The following is a 20106-nucleotide window of genomic DNA, read 5'->3' on the forward strand; positions in this document are numbered from 1 at the left end:
GTAATTTAAAATTATATTGGCTTCACTGACTTTATTCCAAATAAATTTATTTAGTTAGAATTTAATTAATTTTATTGTGTATAATAAGCATGTTTTGAAAATTTAAAGTTAAATATATAAATTTAAGATATTATTGTTACAAGAAGTAGGGAAGGGGAATTCGGGTTAGAGAAGAGAAAGGTCAGTGAAATGGTTAAGTGTGATTTAAGTAATCTCCTGGGTGTTCATTGGAAGGACTGATGCTGAAGCTGAAACTCCAATACTCTGGCCACTTGATGCGAAGAGCTGATTCATTTGAAAGACCCTGACTCTGGGAAAGATTAAGGGCAGGAGGAGAAGGGGATGACAGAGGATAAGATGGTAGTATGGTATCACCGACTCGATGGACATGGGTCTGGGGGGACTCTGGGAGTTGGTGATGGACAGGGAGGCTTGGTGTGCTGTGGTTCATGGAGTCGCAGAGTTAGACAAGACTGAGTGACTGAACTGAACTGAACTGAGGTTGTTACTAAAAGCCTACTGGAAATACAAGGTGATCGTCGGAAATATTAAACAGCCAGAGGGAATATGGATTGGTATAGAGTAAAAAAATACATCAAATAAGGGCAATTATATTTAGAACAAGTGAGAAAAATCATTTCGTGAAGAAGTAGTAGGAAAGTAGAAAGTTTAGTTATGTCTATAACTATATTTTATTAATTATAAGGAACATAAAGGTGACAAAAGAAGTTCATAAAAGTAGTCTTTTCAGGCAAGTAGAAAAAGGAGTTTAATATCTCAGAATGAAAATGGAGTAGATATCTGCTTATGGCTGGTAACACGTTCATTTCTTTATTACAGCACAAAATAAAAAATGAGAATATTCCAGAAAAAATGTCATAAGCATAAAAAGTCTTTAAATTTTTTATTGAAAGCTTCTTACGTGCTTGATTTTGCAGAAGGTATGAAAGCTAAAAACAAGAATCTTTCAAAAGGCAAACATTCTTCTAAGGGTACAATCCACTTAGTGGAGTTTGATAGCTAGTTATCACTGAATACTTACTATGAACTAACCATTCACTGTCTAAGTACTTGATACATATTAAGTCATTTAATCCCAACAGTAAGCCCTGTGGTAAACACTGTTTTTATTTCCATTTTACAGATGAAAAAATTGAGCCACAATTTACTATATAAATAAAGCTAGTCAGTGCAACCCATAAAGTTTGGTTCTAAAGCCTATTTCTTGACCATGATCAAACATTCACAAAAAATAGTATATTAATTATTAAAATAAAGCAATAAATTCCAAGGGCTAATAAGAGATATAATAAATACAATGAGTGTCTGGAAGACAAAAGAAATTACTGTGAAATCAATAACTGAGGAAGGATTTGTGGAAGATGTAAGAATTGAATTGGCCCTTAAAGATGGGAGATGTATAAAGAAATCAGGAATTGAAAAGGAGGCTTGTTAAGTTGTAAACTTCATGAACCAGGAATATATATGCAGTAAACCAAAGTTCCTAAATAAAAATCTAAGAAAATATGGCTAACCAAATGAATTAAGCTGACAGTTAAATATTTAGTTTCTTTATCTCAGTTTACAACTACTCTAACTACAAAATACTTAACTAGAAGTTCTCTTTGTAGGATAAAGCAAATAGGCAATAAAAAATATTTCCAATAACCTAGTCCCATTTGGGGCCCAAGTGAATAATCTCATTTAATCATCACAAAAGTCTATGAATTAGATAATACTATTCACATTTTATGGAGGTAGAAGTTGGGGCACAGAGAATTTAAGTTACTTGTCAGAGGTCAATCAATGAGTAGGTGGGAGGGCTATGATTTGAACCCAAACAGTTGAACTCTGGGCCCATACTCTTATTTCCATAAGGAAGATACCACATGACCCTAAAAAAATACCCCTGAAAAGCTTCACTATCTTTATACTTGCTTACCTTGAAGACCTGCATATTTAAGAGGTAACCAGTTTGGTATGTTATAACATCCTCCACCATCTTCGTGTTCTTCTGATTCACATCGGTAAAGTACCTGATTTAGCTCAGCCAAAGTTAATCTAGAGGCAATACTAAAAATTGGAAAATAAAGAAAACTGGTTAAATGTAATGAAATTCCACTTACTCTCAATAAAAATAAAGAAGAAAATCTGAACCAAAACCATAAAATGTCTTAGAAATGTATGTTTTAGGAACTCAGCATTATACTATATATTGTAAGCAGTACAAATTATAAACAACAATTAAAGAACAAACATGCTAAAAACTCAAACAGAAGTAACACTTCTTCCAAGACAAGGAATTAATCAAGTTCTAAATTTCATTCATTAGAAGTACACTGAAAAAATCTTTTGGCTGTTATACCCTTTATCTTTTAAATTTGTGTTTTTAATCTTTCTATTTCTGATTTAGTCTTTTTTCTCCTTTATATTCTCCTATGTGTGACAAGCACTTTTATACTAATTATCTTAAACTCAAAATAATTATCAAAGGACCAGTAAAAGGATAATCAAAAGTCACAGTTAACCACCTTAGAAATCATGTGTTATTCTACTGTTGCCTATCTCTCCTTTTCCTTTCTGTCCTTTCCTAAAGTTGCACTACCTTTCAGATTAATTGTTCAAAGAACTAAGATTTTCTTAAAGTTGTTTCTTGATAATGATCAGAATGCAGAAACTAACTCTCATGGCCTTAGTTTCAACAAAGGTTCAGTTAGCAGTGAGATGGTGTAAGGGACCACACCTACCTGAATGTAACTGAAACCCTACTTTCTTGCACTTCTAATTATTCAGGTAAATTCACCTTATATAACTGAATACATATCCTTGTGAATATTATGTGAACATGTATTTCTTGAAAATATTCTTTTTTTTTCATTTACTTCTGTCTCAACTTAGAACATGACATAGTGACTAAACCACTACCATCAACTCAGAAAACTGTCAGCTGTGCTTTGTTCCCTCTGTCTCTGCTAGCTTCCCTCCTCTCTCCTGGGACTGACCCTTTGTAATTTGTGAGTTAAGAGTGAGTCAAATCAGCAGCCTCAGTACCAACTCTATTCTACTGCAGTATTTACCACTATGTAGCCAGTGAACTCCTTGCAGAAAGCACAGAGATAAATCCACACACATATGGACACCTTATCTTTGACAAAGGAGGCAAGAATATACAATGGAGAAAAGACGATCTCTTTAACAAGTGGTGCTGGGAAAACTGGTCAACCACTTGTAAAAGAATGAAACTAGAACACTCTCTAACACCATACACAAAAATAAACTCAAAATGGATTAAAGATCTAAACGTAAGACCAGAAACTATAAAACTCCTAGAGGAGAACATAGGCAAAACACTCTCCGACATAAACCACAGCAGGATCCTCTATGACCCACCTCCCAGAATATTGGAAATAAAAGCAAAAATAAACAAATGGGACCTAATTAAAATTAAAAGCCTCTGCACAACAAAGGAAACTAAAAGCAAGGTGAAAAGACAGCCTTCTGAATGGGAGAAAATAATAGCAAATGAAGCAACAGACAAAGAATTAATCTCAAAAATATACAAGCAACTCCTGCAGCTCAATTCCAGAAAAATAAATGACCCAATCAAAAAGTGGGCCAAAGAACTAAACAGACATTTCTCCAAAGACGACATACAGATGGCTAACAAACACATAAAAAGATGCTCAACATCACTCATTATCAGAGAAATGCAAATCAAAACCACAATGAGGTACCATTTCATGCCAGTCAGAATGGCTGCTATCCAAAAGTCTACAAGCAATAAATGCTGGAGAGGGTGTGGAGAAAAGGGAACCCTCTTACACTGTTGGTGGGAATGCAAACTAGTATAGCCACTATGGAGAACAGTGTGGAGATTCCTTAAAAAACTGGAAAGAGAACTGCCATATGACCCAGCAATCCCACTGCTGGGTATACACACCAAGGAAACCAGAATTGAAAGAGACACGTGTACCCCAATGTTCATCACAGCACTGTTTATAATAGCCAGGACATGGATGCAACCTAGATGTCCATCAGCAGACAAATGGACAAGAAAGCTGTGGTACACATACACAATGGAATATTACTCCGCCATTAAAAAGAATCAATACTGGTGATTACAAATATATCAAAAAAGATCTTCATGACCAAGATAATCACAATGGTGTGATCACTCAACTAGAGCCAGACATCCTGGAATGTGAAGTCCAGCAGGCCTTAGAAAGCATCTCTGTGAACAAAGCTAGTGGAGGTGATGGAATTCCAGTTGAGCTATTTCAAATCCTGAAAGACGATGCTGTGAAAGTGCTGCACTCAATATGCCAGCAAAATTTGGAAAACTCAGCAGTGGCCACAGGACTGGAAAAAGTCAGTTTTCATTCCAATCCCAAAGAAAGGCAATGCCAAAGAATGCTCAAAATACCACACAATTGCACTCATCTCACACACTAGTAAAGTAATGCTCAAAATTCTCCATGCTAGGCTTCAGTAATACGTGAACCGTGAACTTCCAGATGTTCAAGCTGGTGTTAGAAAAGGCAGAGGAACCAGAGATCAAATTGCCAACATCCAATCATAGAAAAAGCAAGAGAGTTCCAGGAAAACATCTATTTCTGCTTTATTGACTATGCCAAAGCCTTTGACTGTGTGGATCACAACAAACTGTGGAAAATTCTGAAAAACATGGGAATACCAGACCACCTGACCTGCCTTCCTGTATGCAGGTCAGGAAGCAACAGTTGGAACTGGATATGGAACAACAGACTGGTTCCAAATAGGAAAAGGAGTACGTCAAGGCTGTATACTATCACCCTGCTTATTTAAATTATATGCAGAGTACTTCATGAGAAATGCTGGGCTGGAAGAAGCACAAGCTGGAATCAAGATTGCCAGGAGAAATACCAACAACCTCAGATATGCAGACACCACCACCCTATGGCAGAAAGTGAAGAGGAACTAAAAAGCCTCTTAAGGAAAGTGAAAGAGGAGAGTGAAAAAGTTGGCTTAAAGCTCAACATTCAGAAAACTAAGAACATGGCATCTGGTCCCATGACTTCATGGGAAATAGATGGGGAAACAGTGGATTCACTGTCAGACTTTATTATGCGGGGGGTGCCAAAATCACTGCAGATGGTGATTGCAGCCATGAAATTAAAAGATGCTTACTCCTTGGAAGAAAAGTTATGACCAACCTAGACAGCATATTAAAAAGCAGAGACATAACTTTGCCAACAAAGGTCCATCTAGTCAAGGCTATGGTTTTTCCAGTAGTCATGTATGGATGTGAGAGTTGGACTGTGAAGAAAGTTGAGCACCGAAGAATTGATGCTTTTGAACTGTGGTGTTGGAGAAGACTCTTGAGAGTCCCTTGGACTGCAAGGAGATCCAACCAGTCCATTCTAAAGGAGATCAGTCCTGGGTGTTCTTTGGAAGGAATGATACTAAAGCTGAAATTCCAGTACTTTGGCCACCTCATGAGAAGAGTTGACTCACTGGAAAAGACTCTGATGTTGGGAGGGATTGAGGGCAGGAGGAGAAGGGGATGACAGAGGATGAGATGGCTGGATGGCATCACCGACTCGATGGACGTGAGTTTGAGTGAACTCCAAGAGTTGGTGATGGACAGGGAGGCTGGGAGTTGGTGATGGACAGGGAGGCCTGGCGTGCTGCAATTCATGGGGTTGCAAAGAGTCGGACACGACTGAGTGACTGAACTGAACTGAACTGAACTGAAAAAGAATACCTTTGAATCAGTTCTAATGAGGTGGATGAAACTGGATCCTATTATACAGAGTGAAGTAAGCCAGAAAGAAAAACAGAAATACAGTATACTAACGTATATATATGGAATTTAGAAAGACGGTAACAATAACCCTGTATGTGAGACAGCAAACGGGTCAGATGTATAGAACAGTCCTTTGGACTCTGTGGGAGGGGGTAAGGGAGGGATGATATGGGAGAATGGCACTGAAACATGTAAATTATCACATGTGAAACGAATCACCAGTCCAGGTTCAATGCATGATACAGAGTGCTCGGGGCTGGTGCACTGGGATGACCCAGAGGGATGGGATGGAGAGGGAGGTGGGAGGGGGTTCAGGATGGGGAACACATGTACACCCATGGCAGATTCATGTCAATGTATGGGAAAACCAATAAAATATTGTAAAGTAAAATAAATAAATAAAACAGATTAAAAAAAAAAAGAATCACCTGGAGAGCATATTCAAGTGCAGATTCTTGTCCCGAGATAATCTTAGTAGCTCTGATGAGGAATGTGCTATTTTATAAACATGTCATAGAAGCACAAAACTGCTTCATCTCAGATTTTTAAAATAATGTATCTACTAAGTGTGACTTGAATTAAGAGTTAATATCCTTACTAAGAAAAGCTTTTATGGAACAACAAAACCAACTGAACAGAACCTAAAAATGAACTAATATTTAAAAATGATATTTCAGTAAATAAATACAAATGACTTATGAACCAGAAATTAGCTTAATATTTAAAATAAATTGAGATATAATTTTAAAGTACTTTATATTTACCAATTTGACTAGTAAGAGCTAACACTTACTGATCACTGGTACTCTCTGTCAAACACTGTTTTGACAGAGTCACTATATGTCCTAAGTAACTTGTCCAAAGTCTTACTTTTTACAGTTAATAAGTCTGAAATTGGATTTAAATCCAGGCAGTCTGGTCCCATCCTTTATGCTTTTAAACATTACATTATAATAACATATACTCAGTAAGGATGTGGGATACTAGACTTTTACATAGAGCTGAAAATATTAATATAATTTTCTGGAAGGGATCTGGCAGTATTAAAAGCCTCAAATATATGATAGTCTAACTCAGAAATTCCATTCCTGGAAATTATCCTAGTACTCATGATATATAACATATATTGAGCATTTGTTATGTGCCGTGAATTGTGGTGTTTCATGTGCATTATCCAATTTAATACTTATAAACTCTAAGAGGTAGGAATTATTTTAAGCCTCATTTTCCAAGTGAGGAAACTGAGATGAATAAAGTGTAAATAACTGGTCCAAGTAAAGTGTCCAAAAAATGGAGACTGATGAAATAAACTATGGTATAGCCAGATATTAGAACAATGTATTGGCATTAAAAAAATGAAATGGTAAAGAGTATGATGCATCTTAGTCTCAAATAGCTCAGAAAAATTGTATGTGTGTATATACAAAGATGTGTATATACATCCATTCAGTTCAGTTGCTCAGTCGTGTCCATCTCTTTGTGACCCCATGAATTCCAGCACGCCAGGCCTCCCTGTCCATCACCAACTCTTGGAGTTCACTCAAACTCACATCCATCGAGTCAGTGATGCCATCCAGCCATCTCATCCTCTGTCATCCCCTTTTCCTCCTGCCCCCAATCCCTCCCAGCATCAGAGTCTTTTCCAATGAGTCAACTTTTCGCACGAGGTGGCCAAAGTACTGGAGTTTCAGCTTTAGTATCATTCCTTTCAAAGAACACCCAGGACTGATCTTTAGAATTAAATGGCTGGATCTCCTTGCAGTCCATGGGACTTTCAAGAGTCTTCTCCAACACCACAGTTCAAAAGCATCAATTCTTTGGTGCTCAGTTTTCCTCACAGTCCAACTCTCACATCCATACATGACCACTGGAAAAACCATAGCCTTGACTAAACGGATCTATGTTGGCAAAGTAATGTCTCTGCTTTTCAATATGCTATCTAGGTTGGTCATAAGTTTTCTTCCAAGGAATAAGCATGTATATACATATAGATATATATGTGTGTACATATGTATACATGTATATCTATCTATCTAGAGAGCATGTATGAGTGAGAGAGCATGTGTGCACACAAATGATAAAGTAACAGGATAAAAGGTTAACGATAAATGATGCCAATACTGCTGGTCCTTGGACTATTCTTTGAGTAACAGGGATATAGAGAAGCCTTAAAACTGCTTAAATCAGGCTTGTGACAACTTATCATTATTAAAGTGGCAAATCTCCATAAAATAAGGCATACTTACGAAGCAAAAGGAATTTTTAATATAGGGTCTGCATTGTCAACAGCAAGACTCCCAGATTTAAAGTGAGGACTGAACTGTGTCAGATGATTTCGAAGAATTCCAACAGCAGCTTGCGCATGTGGGTCAAGACTAACTCTGAAAACATTAATTAAAATGTGGTTGATTCTTAGGAGTAATTTATTCAAAATCAACAGAATATGTAAAATATTTTAAATACAAAGTCAATAGCTTGAACTCTACCTGAATATAATAACACTTCCTGGAGACAAATTTTCAAATTCTATTTCTTGAATATATTCATTGGGTCCTTTTGTAGTAACTCCAGCTTGTTTAACAATTTTACTTTCATTGAGCTTGGAAAGAATATATAAAATGAGTTAATAAATAAGTCTAATGTCCTTAAGATGTTAAATACAGTAGTGAGATGAGAGACTGAAGTACCTGAATATGTTCTCTAATTTCTACTGTGATGTTTGGTATTCCATTGATTGAATTAGGATCCTTCCTATAAGGTGCTGTATTTCTCTCAACAGTTCTAGCTTCAAGAACTACTTCTTCAATTTTGCCTAGGAATATATAAAAACTTTAACATTTAAAATTTCGCATTAAACCATCTGAAATTAAGAACTGCTAAAGGAGTTTTAAATCCTTTAACTTAAAGTTGAATATATTAGCTAACTTTTAAAAAAAGCAATCTGAGAGTAGATAATTCTACATAACGTGCAGTTTTTATACATGCTTTTAAAAAATTATCAAAACTATTTAAAAGAGATCTCATCAAGTAATAATAGTTTAGCTCTGGGAAAACAATGTGAAACCTTCCTAATATTGACAGGAGAGAAAGTAGATCACTTGATAGGCTTACATTTTAAAAATGGAATATTTCAAAGACAGAAAAAGTAGGGAAAAGTTAAACACCCAGATCCCACTACCTCGCTTCAGAAAATATTCCAAACCCAACTGATGTCCCTGTGTTCCCTTTCTTTCCCTTCAGAGGTAACCACTACCTGAAGGCTGGTCTGCATTGATCCTGTGCATTTTTTACTACATATACATGTTTCCCTAAGCACAGTATACTATTCTCCATATTTCCAAGTTTATGTAAGTGGATTCAAGTTATAGATACACTTCTGCAACTTCCTTTCTATTGCATAACACTGTAGTTTTTCAAATTTGTTTATACTGCTATGTTAGCTCTACCTTATTTATTTCAAATGCCGAACAGTATTCCTCTGTATGAGTATACCAATATGTATTCATTTAACCACCATTGTCATTGTTTTTCCTCTATTATAATCTTACAATAAATATCTTTGTGCATATTTCCTAGCAGAAGTGCAGGAGTTTCTCAGATACATACGTGGGAACAGAACTGGTAGATCAAAGGATATATAAAACTGAAACTTTATTATTTAAATAATTTGAACTTTAAGCTGTTAATCTGACAATGAAAGACCTTCTAATCCAGAAATCTACTTCTGAAAATATATACTAATAAAATTATTCAAAAAAAGATTATTCCTAGTGATAACAAATCTTAAAGAACAATGCTAAACACACATATAAATGTTAAAAATGGAATGCTAACATAATATAAAACATTCAACATAATGAAAATCACTATTCTGTGGACTGACAAAATGGAAAATGTTTTAAGAATGATCACTGATCAAAAACAAAACAAAACCCTGAGATATTACTGTATACACTGAATGCAACCATGTAAAACTATATATGTATGTTAGCAACTACTCTTGCCTGGAAAATCCCATGGACAGAGGAGCCTGGTAGGCTGCAGTCCATGGGGTCGCTAAGAGTCGGACACGACTGAGCGACTTCACTTTCACTTTGCACTTTCATGCATTGGAGAAGGAAATGGCAACCCACTCCCGTGTTCTTGCCTGGAGAATCCCAGGGACGGGGGAGCCTGGTGGGCTGCCGTCTATGGGGTCGCACAGAGTCGGACATGACTGAAGTGACTTAGCAGAAGCAGCAACAACAACCAGATGAGATTACTGTATATAAACTTGTGAACAGTTATAAAAAAAAGCAATAGACATTTAACCTAACCCTAAAACTATTCAAGTTGATAACTTCTAAAAATGGGAGTTATGAATATTTTGTAATTAGCAACAAATATAGAATATGATCATTTTTGTGAGAAGCTTCATTCACTCAATTAGTCAATGGACTTGGACAGCTGCTATATGCACAGGAGCATGTTATGCCATAATATATTATATATAATAATAAATAAGGAAATTAAATGCACATATCTAGAACAATCAAGTAATAAAAAGTATATACCTCAAGGATGGATTTTATAATGTCTGAGTGATACAGAGACTATAATTACTATATGCTCAGAGGACAGAGAGTTTACTGAGTACTTAAAGAAGGCTTCTCAAAGGAGGTGAAACTTTAGTCCTTGAAAGATGTAAAGCGAAAGTGAAAGTCACTCAGTCATGTCCAACTCTTTGTGACCCCATGAGGCCAGAATACTGGAGTGGGTAGCCTTTCCCTTCTCCAGGGGATCTTCCCAACCCAGGGATCGAACCCAGGTCTCCCTCATTGCAGGCAGACTCTTTACCAGCTGAGCCACAAGGGAAGCCCTGAAAGATGTAAAGAATACATAAATAAGGAGTAAGGCTACTTAGGGAGCAGAGAAAATATCTCTTTGGTTGAAACAGATGAGGATGGATTATAAAGTGCCTTAAATATTAAACTATTTTCCATTTTGGTTTATATATGTAAATATATGTATACACATACAGAAACACGTGGACACACATACAAATATATATGTATATACATACGTACATGAATATATATATAAATCTAGCTGGGTGTAGAAGAAAAACATGTTCATTTATATAAATTAGGAGATAGGAAAATGTATTAGGATGAAAATAAAATCACAACTCAAAAAATGTTAACATTTAACAGTATTTCCAGGTTTTGCTCCATGTAGTAAAAATACAAGTTATCAAAAATTTGTAATTCTTTTCCTTAACTACATCTACACTTGCAGTATGTTACAATATATATAACACGTAACAACAATTTAATAATATTTATGATTATTAACAATTTAACAATATAATACAACCAAAACAACATTTTTTAGATCGCATTACCAGGGATGCACATTTGAGGCACTTCCTTGCTGTAAAATGAAGTCTTGGGATTCCTGAAAGCAGTTCTAGAAACAGATACGACTGATTGGTGGATACTGGGCGAATGTCTTGTTACAGCCACTATGTCTGCATCAACTTGATCCACATACACCTGAGAAGCAAAGAGAAAACACATTAGTGCTCAAACTGCAAAGGCTCTAAAATTGAACCTTAAGAAAGAAACCTAGGAAATGTAGCTTCTTGCCTGAATAAAACCCTTGGCTCCAAGCTCTTGGTGAAGTTTATTGATAGCACACCTGGCCGCAATAATGCCACTTTGAGAGTTAACTTCACCAGCGTTGGATGGCGATGCTGCAGGATTCCATTTAGTGTAAAACCGCTCTTCAGAAACTACTGAAATCTGAACAAAATAAAAACTTAGCCATGTGGATGTTTTAATTACAATGAGAAATTCTGGTAAAAATGATCAATTTTGGGCCTTGTGGATTTTAAAAAACAACACATAAACAAACCTGGTGAGGCACTAATTCGTCATAGCCTTTAGTACTACCACTAGCACAACACGCCATGGAAACGATTGTGGTACTTGGGAGAGCATCATATGCTGACCTATGCTACAAAAGAGTAAAACAACGAAAGTTTATTTTCTTTCAAATGCAAACTGCCATCCTACAGCCCAATGAAGTAAAAGGATAAGTACATAAACACATTCTGAAGGTATATTCATTTACTTTAAAACAAATAACAAACCACTCAAAAACCTTTAAATCACAATCACTTATAAATCTAAGGCACTATTTTGAGGTACTGTGGATATTACTGCCATTAAACAGCAGAGAACTAAATATCAAAACATGTAGCAAAATAAGTAAATACAAGAAACAGGATAGATGCTTACCACAATAGGACACTCGTTATCATGGGTGATATCCATAAACAGGGCATGTGCAATAGCTGGCATTAAAGGCCTCAAACAGGGCTGAACGAAGGATCCAACAGGTTCTCCTCCGTATCGGTAAACTAATCTGCCCTCTTCATGGCTATCGTATGCACTCATTGCCTCTGCAAAGCATTACAGAATATTTTAATAATCTTCATTAGCAATGTCCAAAAAGAGATTAGATTTTGTATTGTGACTGACTTTCAAAAACAAACCACAAAAATATTATCAAAAATGAAACTGATTTAAATATTTAAACAAGTGTCCATCAGTTTAAATGACAAAAAAGTCTTTTCTGCAATTTAACCAGAGAAATGGCTCATGCAGTAAAAAAAAGGAATATATGCTGCTTATTAGGATGTTGGTTCCATAAAATCTATGGAGAAAAATCTCAAGATTACATCATTTAGGCAGATAGAGATGAAAAATAGATTTATATATTTTCAACAACAAAAAGTGATTTTGTTCAAGAGTCATCAATTCATTCCATTGGTCTTTTAAGTTAAAATGAGATATCTTACCCCAAAGTAGAAATTTTTACTGATGAAAACAGACTCAGTTATATTAAGAAATTTTGAGTAGAATATTTAAAAGAACAATAACTATGTTGAACATTATTAAACCCTGTACATAAAGCTATTAAATGTCTTTTAATCTACTTAAAAACTGAAGCTTTAGATGGGAAAAACACTTTCAATGAGCCTACCTCTTATTAAGGAACTAATGCCCAGTCTAGTAACAAAGACATTGTCCAGGTCTTCACTTCCTGTGAACAGTTCAGCTACTACATATAAATTGGGTTGCAATTTCCTAGCAGCATCCAACATGTACTGCAAAAAGCATAGTCACAAATATAACAGAAAGAGAAAAGCAAGATGGTGTGGGGGAAGGAGAGGAGGCAAGACCAGGCATGGATTTGACACAGGAAAATACCATGTTAGCAAGACAAAATGGAAATCCAGGAGAGTTTCCAAATAAATTTAATTGTGCATAAGTAAGAAAACATAAAAGGGACCAATACATATAGGAAACAAAAGAATGTATAAAGCGAATATAACAGTTAAAAAGGAAGATTAGATTTTGCAGATAGGACACAAAAGGAGGAAAAAAGGAAGAAGAAAAATGTTAGTGTCACTTAAAAAATGTAAACCATAATACTGCAATTCTGCTAGGCTTTCCAAACCCTATTTTATGTTTTGTTTTTAATATCTCTAATTAGCCTATTAATTTCCAGGCCCTTGACTCAACTATAAATGATAAATTCCCTGCTGGTGCGTCATTTAGCTATTGTAAAGATTAGGTCTGACTAGACTGAAGCCAGTTTTTCCTGCAGATGATAATAAATTCCTGTTTTTTTTCCTGGCCATGCTATGTAGCTTGCTGAATCTTTGTTCACTGACCAGGGACTGAACACAGGCCACGGCAGTGAAAAACACTGAGTTCTAACCATTGGACTGCCAAGGAATTCCCCAAAACCTCTAATCAGAAATCAGATCAGTTCAGAAAGATTTTTTGAACATTTGCACAAAGGCTAATAAAACACTTGAAATTCTAACACGTACGACCCTAGGGGTTTTTTAAACTTAAAATTAAATTTTAGTATTCTAAGTTTTGCTATAATATTATAACCATCTTACAAATGTATTGCTAAAGGCATACATTAAAAAAAAACTCTGCCTTTTTTCTGAAGCTAAAAATGTTCTACTACCTTAACTAATGTTCATTACATTCTTCCAAATCAAAGCAATTTTTCATCACAGGACTTGAAACATATGTATTATAATACTGCTTTAAAATGATGGAAATAGATGTTTTTCAGATAAGCACACATTTCCATAGAACACTAACTTGTCACTAGGAAACTTTCAAAGATCTTACAAATAGAATGAAACTCTAAAGTGGTTACAAAGCTGTAAACATAAAAGATAGTGCTATAAATTATGTAAAATTTATAGCATTTATAGTATTATATAAAATTTAAAGCATTATCTTTTATGTTTCATAAAAGATAATGCTATAAATGTTGGCATTGCTTAAGTTACTATAAAAAACCTGAAGAGGAACAGAACATTTTTATGTTTACACTTACATATAATTACATTCCATATGATAATGAAAACTGAATCAATGAGACAAACTATCTTCAATATGCTGTAATGCTAGTGTTTAAATAATTATTATAATATGAAATAAGCTATATGACTTCACAGTGGCTATTAATTTATTGAAACTAACCTAATAATAAGACAAATTAATATTTATATATTGCTAAATTATTAACAAGGTTAATTCTTTCAAAATATTAATAATATTTTAATATATATGGCAATATTGTTGTATGTGTATTATCAGAGACAATATAATACCCCTAACTTAAATAAAAATATTAACTCAAACATTTTATAGCCCAGTACTCCATAATATCTGCATCAAAAAATTCTCAGAATTATGCAAATTATGCAAGTTTTAAAGTACTACCACCATATTACTGTTAGCATTCAACAAGCAAAAGGAAACGTATTTGTACACTCTCTTTAAGGAACGCTAGGAAAGAACACTGATTTCTTTAACACAGATGAATTATTTATCTGTACCTCTGCTACATGAAGAGGTGTTGAGTGACAATTATCAAGGCGGACTCCCTGGAAATAAGTTGCAGTGATTTCTGTGTATTTTTTCATGTGTGCCCAGAGATAAGGACAGTCCTCTGGTTTTTTCCCATAGCGTAATTTAACACTGTCTCCCCAGCATATAAGTTCTCTCCTTAGATAAACATCTGAACCTGTTAAAAAAGGAGCTTGCTTTCAGTGGTTCAAGGAATAAAATGAAAATATTTATTTCAAGGAAAAACTGTTGTTTTAAAATCACATCTATTATTTCTAACACAAGCCATATATAGGTTAATATATCTAGAATGGTATGGGATAAAGTTTTAAAAAATTGATAGTAATTTAGATCTCCTATTTTGCTAAAACTGTACCTTATAGTCTCTTCTAAAAATGTGTGCTTAATAGTAAAAATTCAAGTTGCTTCTTAAAGGAAAACAGTAATAGTAATATCATGAGCCTTTAAAGCTATACCAAAACCATTTAAAGCTCCATCTCCACCGTGCTACCAATTTTTGGCAATATGTTACATTAAATCCATGGTGTAGAGCAGAATGTCATTTTTCACTTTGAATGGTTGGAAAGGAGAGGGCAGAGATACTTAAATGCAAAGCTACATTTTTTTAAAAAATGAGACTTCTGAATTAAATCTAATGTCATAAAAACAGGCTTCTGACTCTAAAATGTTAAAAAATAAATATATCGATAGGTCCCCTGCAAAATTATTCCTGGCAATGAAACAGCTATAAGAAATAAGAAGCTAGCATTAAGTAAGAGGGAATCTAAAAACAACTGTTTTCTAGTTTAACTGTCATTCAAATACCTTAAATACTCCTCTAGCTAATGAGTAAAAATATCTCTTACAGTAAACAGTTGTAATCATACAGGTTCAGATGGCTTTTTAAAGATGCAAATGAGTACATTTGTGTACAAATGAGCTGCCCAGATAAAATCTTCTGTAGAACCATAATATCAAATAGATATATGAGAACTCTTCTGTTTGAGGAGATAGGGGTAGAAAAGGAAAGAAGGAGAAAGAAGCTGAATCTCATTCTGTCAGTCCCTTCTCTTCTCTCAAGCTGTATGCACCTCTGTCATCGCCAATGAAACAATTTAAAAATCATTAGCCTACTCGGGGAACAAAATCAACAAACAATTTATATTCTGAGCTTGCCATGAACTTCTATTTCCCTGTCCATAGAGAAGTTAACAAAAATGACATACCTGGTTCAGCAAAATTTCGAAGGGGATCATCTCCCATTACCCACCCGTTATGTGCCATCAGAAAGCAAGCTTTATTTGGGACATGAATCATCGATTCTTCTACAGAGAGGGATATGTCTTCAAAAGGGAAAGTAAAATATCTAGGGAGATACAATGAAGTATGAAATCCATAAAGAGAAATTCCTTGGAGAAAATATGAATACATACCATTAAAATTAAACTTTGTCCCTAATGAATAGAATAGATAAGATTAGTTTGACACCATTTATAAGAAATAAGAAATAAACTTCAATACAGGTGAAAAAATCATCAGAAATTTTGAGTAAATCTAGTAGGATTTGAGAAACTGAGTTAGTATTTCAGTATATCTGATTAACATTCTAAGTAATAACTTTAAAAATCTCATATAAGAGATGAGACTTTCTCACATAAGAAAGTCACTAAAGTATTGACATTATTTTCCAAAAGTTTTTACTATGCTTCAGTTGCCTAATCTCTGCTGTACATTACTTATAAGGAGCTAAACACTTGCTTAATTTGCTTAACACTGAAATTACTAGTAAGTATGCAGTGCTCCAGAAACAGGAATGTAAATGATTATAAATTGGTTCATACTGATGATAGTTTCTCTAACTAAAGATTTGCCCAACAAAATTAATTAATATTAAGCCTAGTTACCAGATCAAAACTGCTATTTCAATTTAAGAAACATACTGGGTCACACATTCAAGGAAATTCAAATTTAGGTTAATTTGAAGAGTTTAATACAATTTTCAATTTTTCACCTTTCATGAAAAGAAAACAAAAACGGAATACCTGGTAACCAAGGGATGTTTTCTAGTAACAGGTCCTAGTTTAGGACCATGGCCAGCCAGTCGTTCATAAAACACATTTCCCAAAAGGCAATTGACTGCCTGGAAAACATGAACTTATGTCAATACCAACAACAAAAAACAGTATTAAAACTCAAAGAAAAACAGCAGTTCAAAAGAAGTAGGTAAAACCTGTTCCTGATGATAGTTCACGAGTTGATGCTTCTCTGAATTTAATTCCTCAATTCTCTTCCTGAACCAATTGCAGCATTCATTAATTGCGGCTGGCCCATTGCTTGAAGTAGATAAGGCAACACGAACATTATTTAATGGTTCTACAAACTCTACATTAAACATTTTTCTAATACGGGTCATAGAAACTTAGGACCTTAATTAAGACTTAGGAAATTTTCCAGCTGTATACATTTTTACCACAAAAGGGGAAATGTCATGTGTTGGAAGTAGTGAGTGAGTGAAGTTGCTCAGTCGTGTCCAACTCTTTGCAACCCCATGGGCTGTAGCCTACCATGCTCCTCCGTCCATGGGATTTTCCAGGCAGGAGTACTGGAGTGGGTTGCCATTTCCTTCTCCAGAGGATCTTCCCGACCCAGGAATTGAACCTGGGTCTCCCGCATTGTAGGCAGACGCTTTACCGTCTGAGCCACTAGGGAAATCACTAAGTTATAAAAGTATAGCAGCAAATAGAGCTATCAATATTATAAGTAAGTTTTAGAACAAATGCAATTGACTCGTTGTAGGTGTAAATTCAAACTGACGGTAGAAATAATGCAGGGGTAGTCTGGAAAGTAGCCTACTAGCTATTTCATTTTCTATTCAGGCTGGTAACAAATAGCATAAAAATAATACCATAAATGTAATCAAAATAGTCATAAAGGTTTACAAGTAACATTGTTCTTTAGTATGTAGTAACATATAAAACATACTCATGTGGTATGAAAGTTGCTAGAGCAACATTCATATCTACAGTACAGCCAAGCCGTCTGTATTCAGGATCCTGAATTATCTTAAGGTGGTGATTTGGATCAGGCCTTGTTGTTTTCCTATTTTCTGAAAGAAAGAAAATATTATATCTTAAATGCAGATATGTATAAGGAGATTATAATTGTTACTTATTTCATATTTTTAGTTTATTGGTTTTTTCTTTGAAAATAAAAGAACTATTTATTTCATAAGCATTCCTTCCTACCTCCCTATGTATCCTTCTGCAAAAACCTAACACACACACACACACACACACACACACACACACACACACACACACACGGAAGGAAAGAGAGAGAGGTGGCGTTGGGTAAAGAGGAGAGAGAGATGCTGACTGGGGAAAAAAAAAAACAACACTGTAGAAGAAAAACACAGTAATTCCTACCAGTTCAACCCCAGTCCCATCTTTCTGCTTCAATTAGTATTCAGGTATTCTATACATTTTTTAGGGTACTAAAGATGTTTTGTTCAGTCACTCAGTCGTGTCTGACTCTTTGTGACCCCATGGACTGCAGCACCCCAGGCTTCCCTGTCCATCACCAACTCCCAGAGCTTATTCAAACTCATGTCCATTGAGTCAGTGATGCCATCCAACCATCTCATCCTCTGTTGTTCCCATCTCCTCCCGCCTTCAATCTTTCCCAGCATCAGGGTCTTTTCCAATGAATCAGTTCTTCATATCAGGTGGGCAAAGTATTGGAGTTTCAGCTTTAGCATCAGACCTTCCAATGAATATTCAGGACTGATCTCCTTTAGGATGGACTGGTTGGATCTCCTTGCAGTCCAAGGGACTCTCAAGAGTCTTCTTCAACACCACAGTTCAAAAGCATCAATTCTTTGGCGCTCAGCTTTCTTTATAGTCCAACTCTCACATCCATACATGACCACTGGAAAAACCATAGCCTTGACTAGACGGACCTTTGTTGGCAAAGGAATGTCTCTGCTTTTGAATATGCTGTCTAGGTTGGTCATAACTTTTCTCCCAAGGAGCAAGCGTCTTTTAATTTCATGGCTGCAGTAACCATCTGCAGTGATTTTGGGGCCCCCCAAAATAAAGTCTGACAGTGTTTCCACTGTTTCCCCATCTATTTGCCATGAAGTGATGGGACCAGATGCCATGAATGCTTTGTTTTTTGAATGCTGAGTTTTAAGCCAACTTTTTCACTCTCCTCTTTCACTTTTACCAAGAGGCTCTTTAGTTCTTCTTTGCTTTCTGCCATAAGGGTGGTATCATCTGCATATCTGAGGTTACTGATATTTTTATTCCAGCTTGTGCTTCATCTAGCCCAGCATTTCTCATGATGTACTCTGCATATAAGTTAAATGAGCAAGGTGACAATATACAGCCTTGATGTACTCCTTTCCTGATTTGGCACCACTCTGTTGTTCCATGTTCAGTTCTAAAGTTGCTTCCTGGCCTGCATACAGATTTCTCAAGAGGCAGCTCAGGTGGTCTGGTATTCCCATCTCTTTAAGAATTTTTCACAAGTTTGTTGTGATCCACACAGTCAAAAGCTTTGGCATAGGCAATAAAGCAGAAATAGATGTTTTCCTGGAACTCTCCTGCTTTTTCGATGATCCAGCGGATGTTGGAAATTTGATCTCTGGTTCCTCTGCTTTTTCTAAATCCAGCTTGAACATCTGGAAATTCATGGTTCACATACTGTTGAAACCTAGCTTGGAGAATTTTGAGCATTACTTTACTAGCATGTGAGATGAGTACAACTGTGTGATAGTTTGGGCTTTCTTTGGCATTGCCTTTCTTTGGGATTGGAATGAAAACTGGGCTTTTCCAGTCTTGTGCCCACTGTTGAGTTTTCCAGATTTGCTGGCCTATTGAGTGCAGCACTTTCACAGCATCTTTTAGGGTTTGAAAGAGCTTAACTGGAATTTCACCACCTCCACTATGTTTGTTTGTAGTGATGCTTCCTAAGGCTCACTTGACTTCACATTCCAGGATGTCTGGCTCTAGGTGAGTGATCACACCATCATGGTTCATTTCAGTTCAGTTCAGTTCAGTCGCTCAGTGGTGTCTGACTCTTTGCGACTCCATTATCTGGGTAATTTTTATATAATTCTTCTGTGTATTTTTGCCACCTCTTCTTAATATCTTTTGCTTCTGTTAGGTCCATACCATTCTGTCCTTTATTGTGCCCATCTTTGCCTGAAATATTCCTTTGGTATCTCTGATTTTCTTCAAGAGATCTCTAGTCTTTTCCATTCTATTGTTTTCCTCTATTTCTTTGCATTGATTGCTGAGGAAGGCTTTCTTATCTCTCCTTGCTATTCTTTGGAACTCTGCATTCAAATGGGTATATCTTTCCTTTTCTCCTCTCTTCTTTTCTCAGCTATAT

General features: G+C 35.6%; 1 protein-coding gene across 6 annotated transcripts in view; it reads right to left on the minus strand.

The window, feature by feature from the left end:
• Nucleotides 1-20106, minus strand: part of AGL (amylo-alpha-1, 6-glucosidase, 4-alpha-glucanotransferase) — an 81959-nt gene that overhangs the window by 35759 nt on the left and 26094 nt on the right. For 4 of the 6 annotated variants that reach the window (XM_068966389.1, XM_068966388.1, XM_068966386.1 and 1 more), the window contains 14 exons: nt 17695-17818; nt 16943-17045; nt 16755-16852; nt 15939-16078; nt 14703-14890; nt 12815-12938; nt 12067-12230; nt 11681-11782; nt 11413-11568; nt 11169-11319; nt 8473-8597; nt 8272-8384; nt 8032-8166; nt 1943-2073 (listed from right to left, as the gene is read on the minus strand). In XM_068966389.1, the coding sequence (XP_068822490.1) occupies nt 1943-2073; nt 8032-8166; nt 8272-8384; nt 8473-8597; nt 11169-11319; nt 11413-11568; nt 11681-11782; nt 12067-12230; nt 12815-12938; nt 14703-14890; nt 15939-16078; nt 16755-16852; nt 16943-17045; nt 17695-17818 (1854 nt within the window). The remainder of the gene's footprint in view (nt 1-1942; nt 2074-8031; nt 8167-8271; nt 8385-8472; nt 8598-11168; nt 11320-11412; nt 11569-11680; nt 11783-12066; nt 12231-12814; nt 12939-14702; nt 14891-15938; nt 16079-16754; nt 16853-16942; nt 17046-17694; nt 17819-20106) is intronic. The other 2 variants (XM_068966390.1, XM_068966387.1) reach the window with 2 other exon arrangements.

Source organism: Capricornis sumatraensis, chromosome 2 (assembly GCF_032405125.1).
Source record: "Capricornis sumatraensis isolate serow.1 chromosome 2, serow.2, whole genome shotgun sequence".
Classification (NCBI taxonomy): Eukaryota; Metazoa; Chordata; class Mammalia; order Artiodactyla; family Bovidae; genus Capricornis; species Capricornis sumatraensis.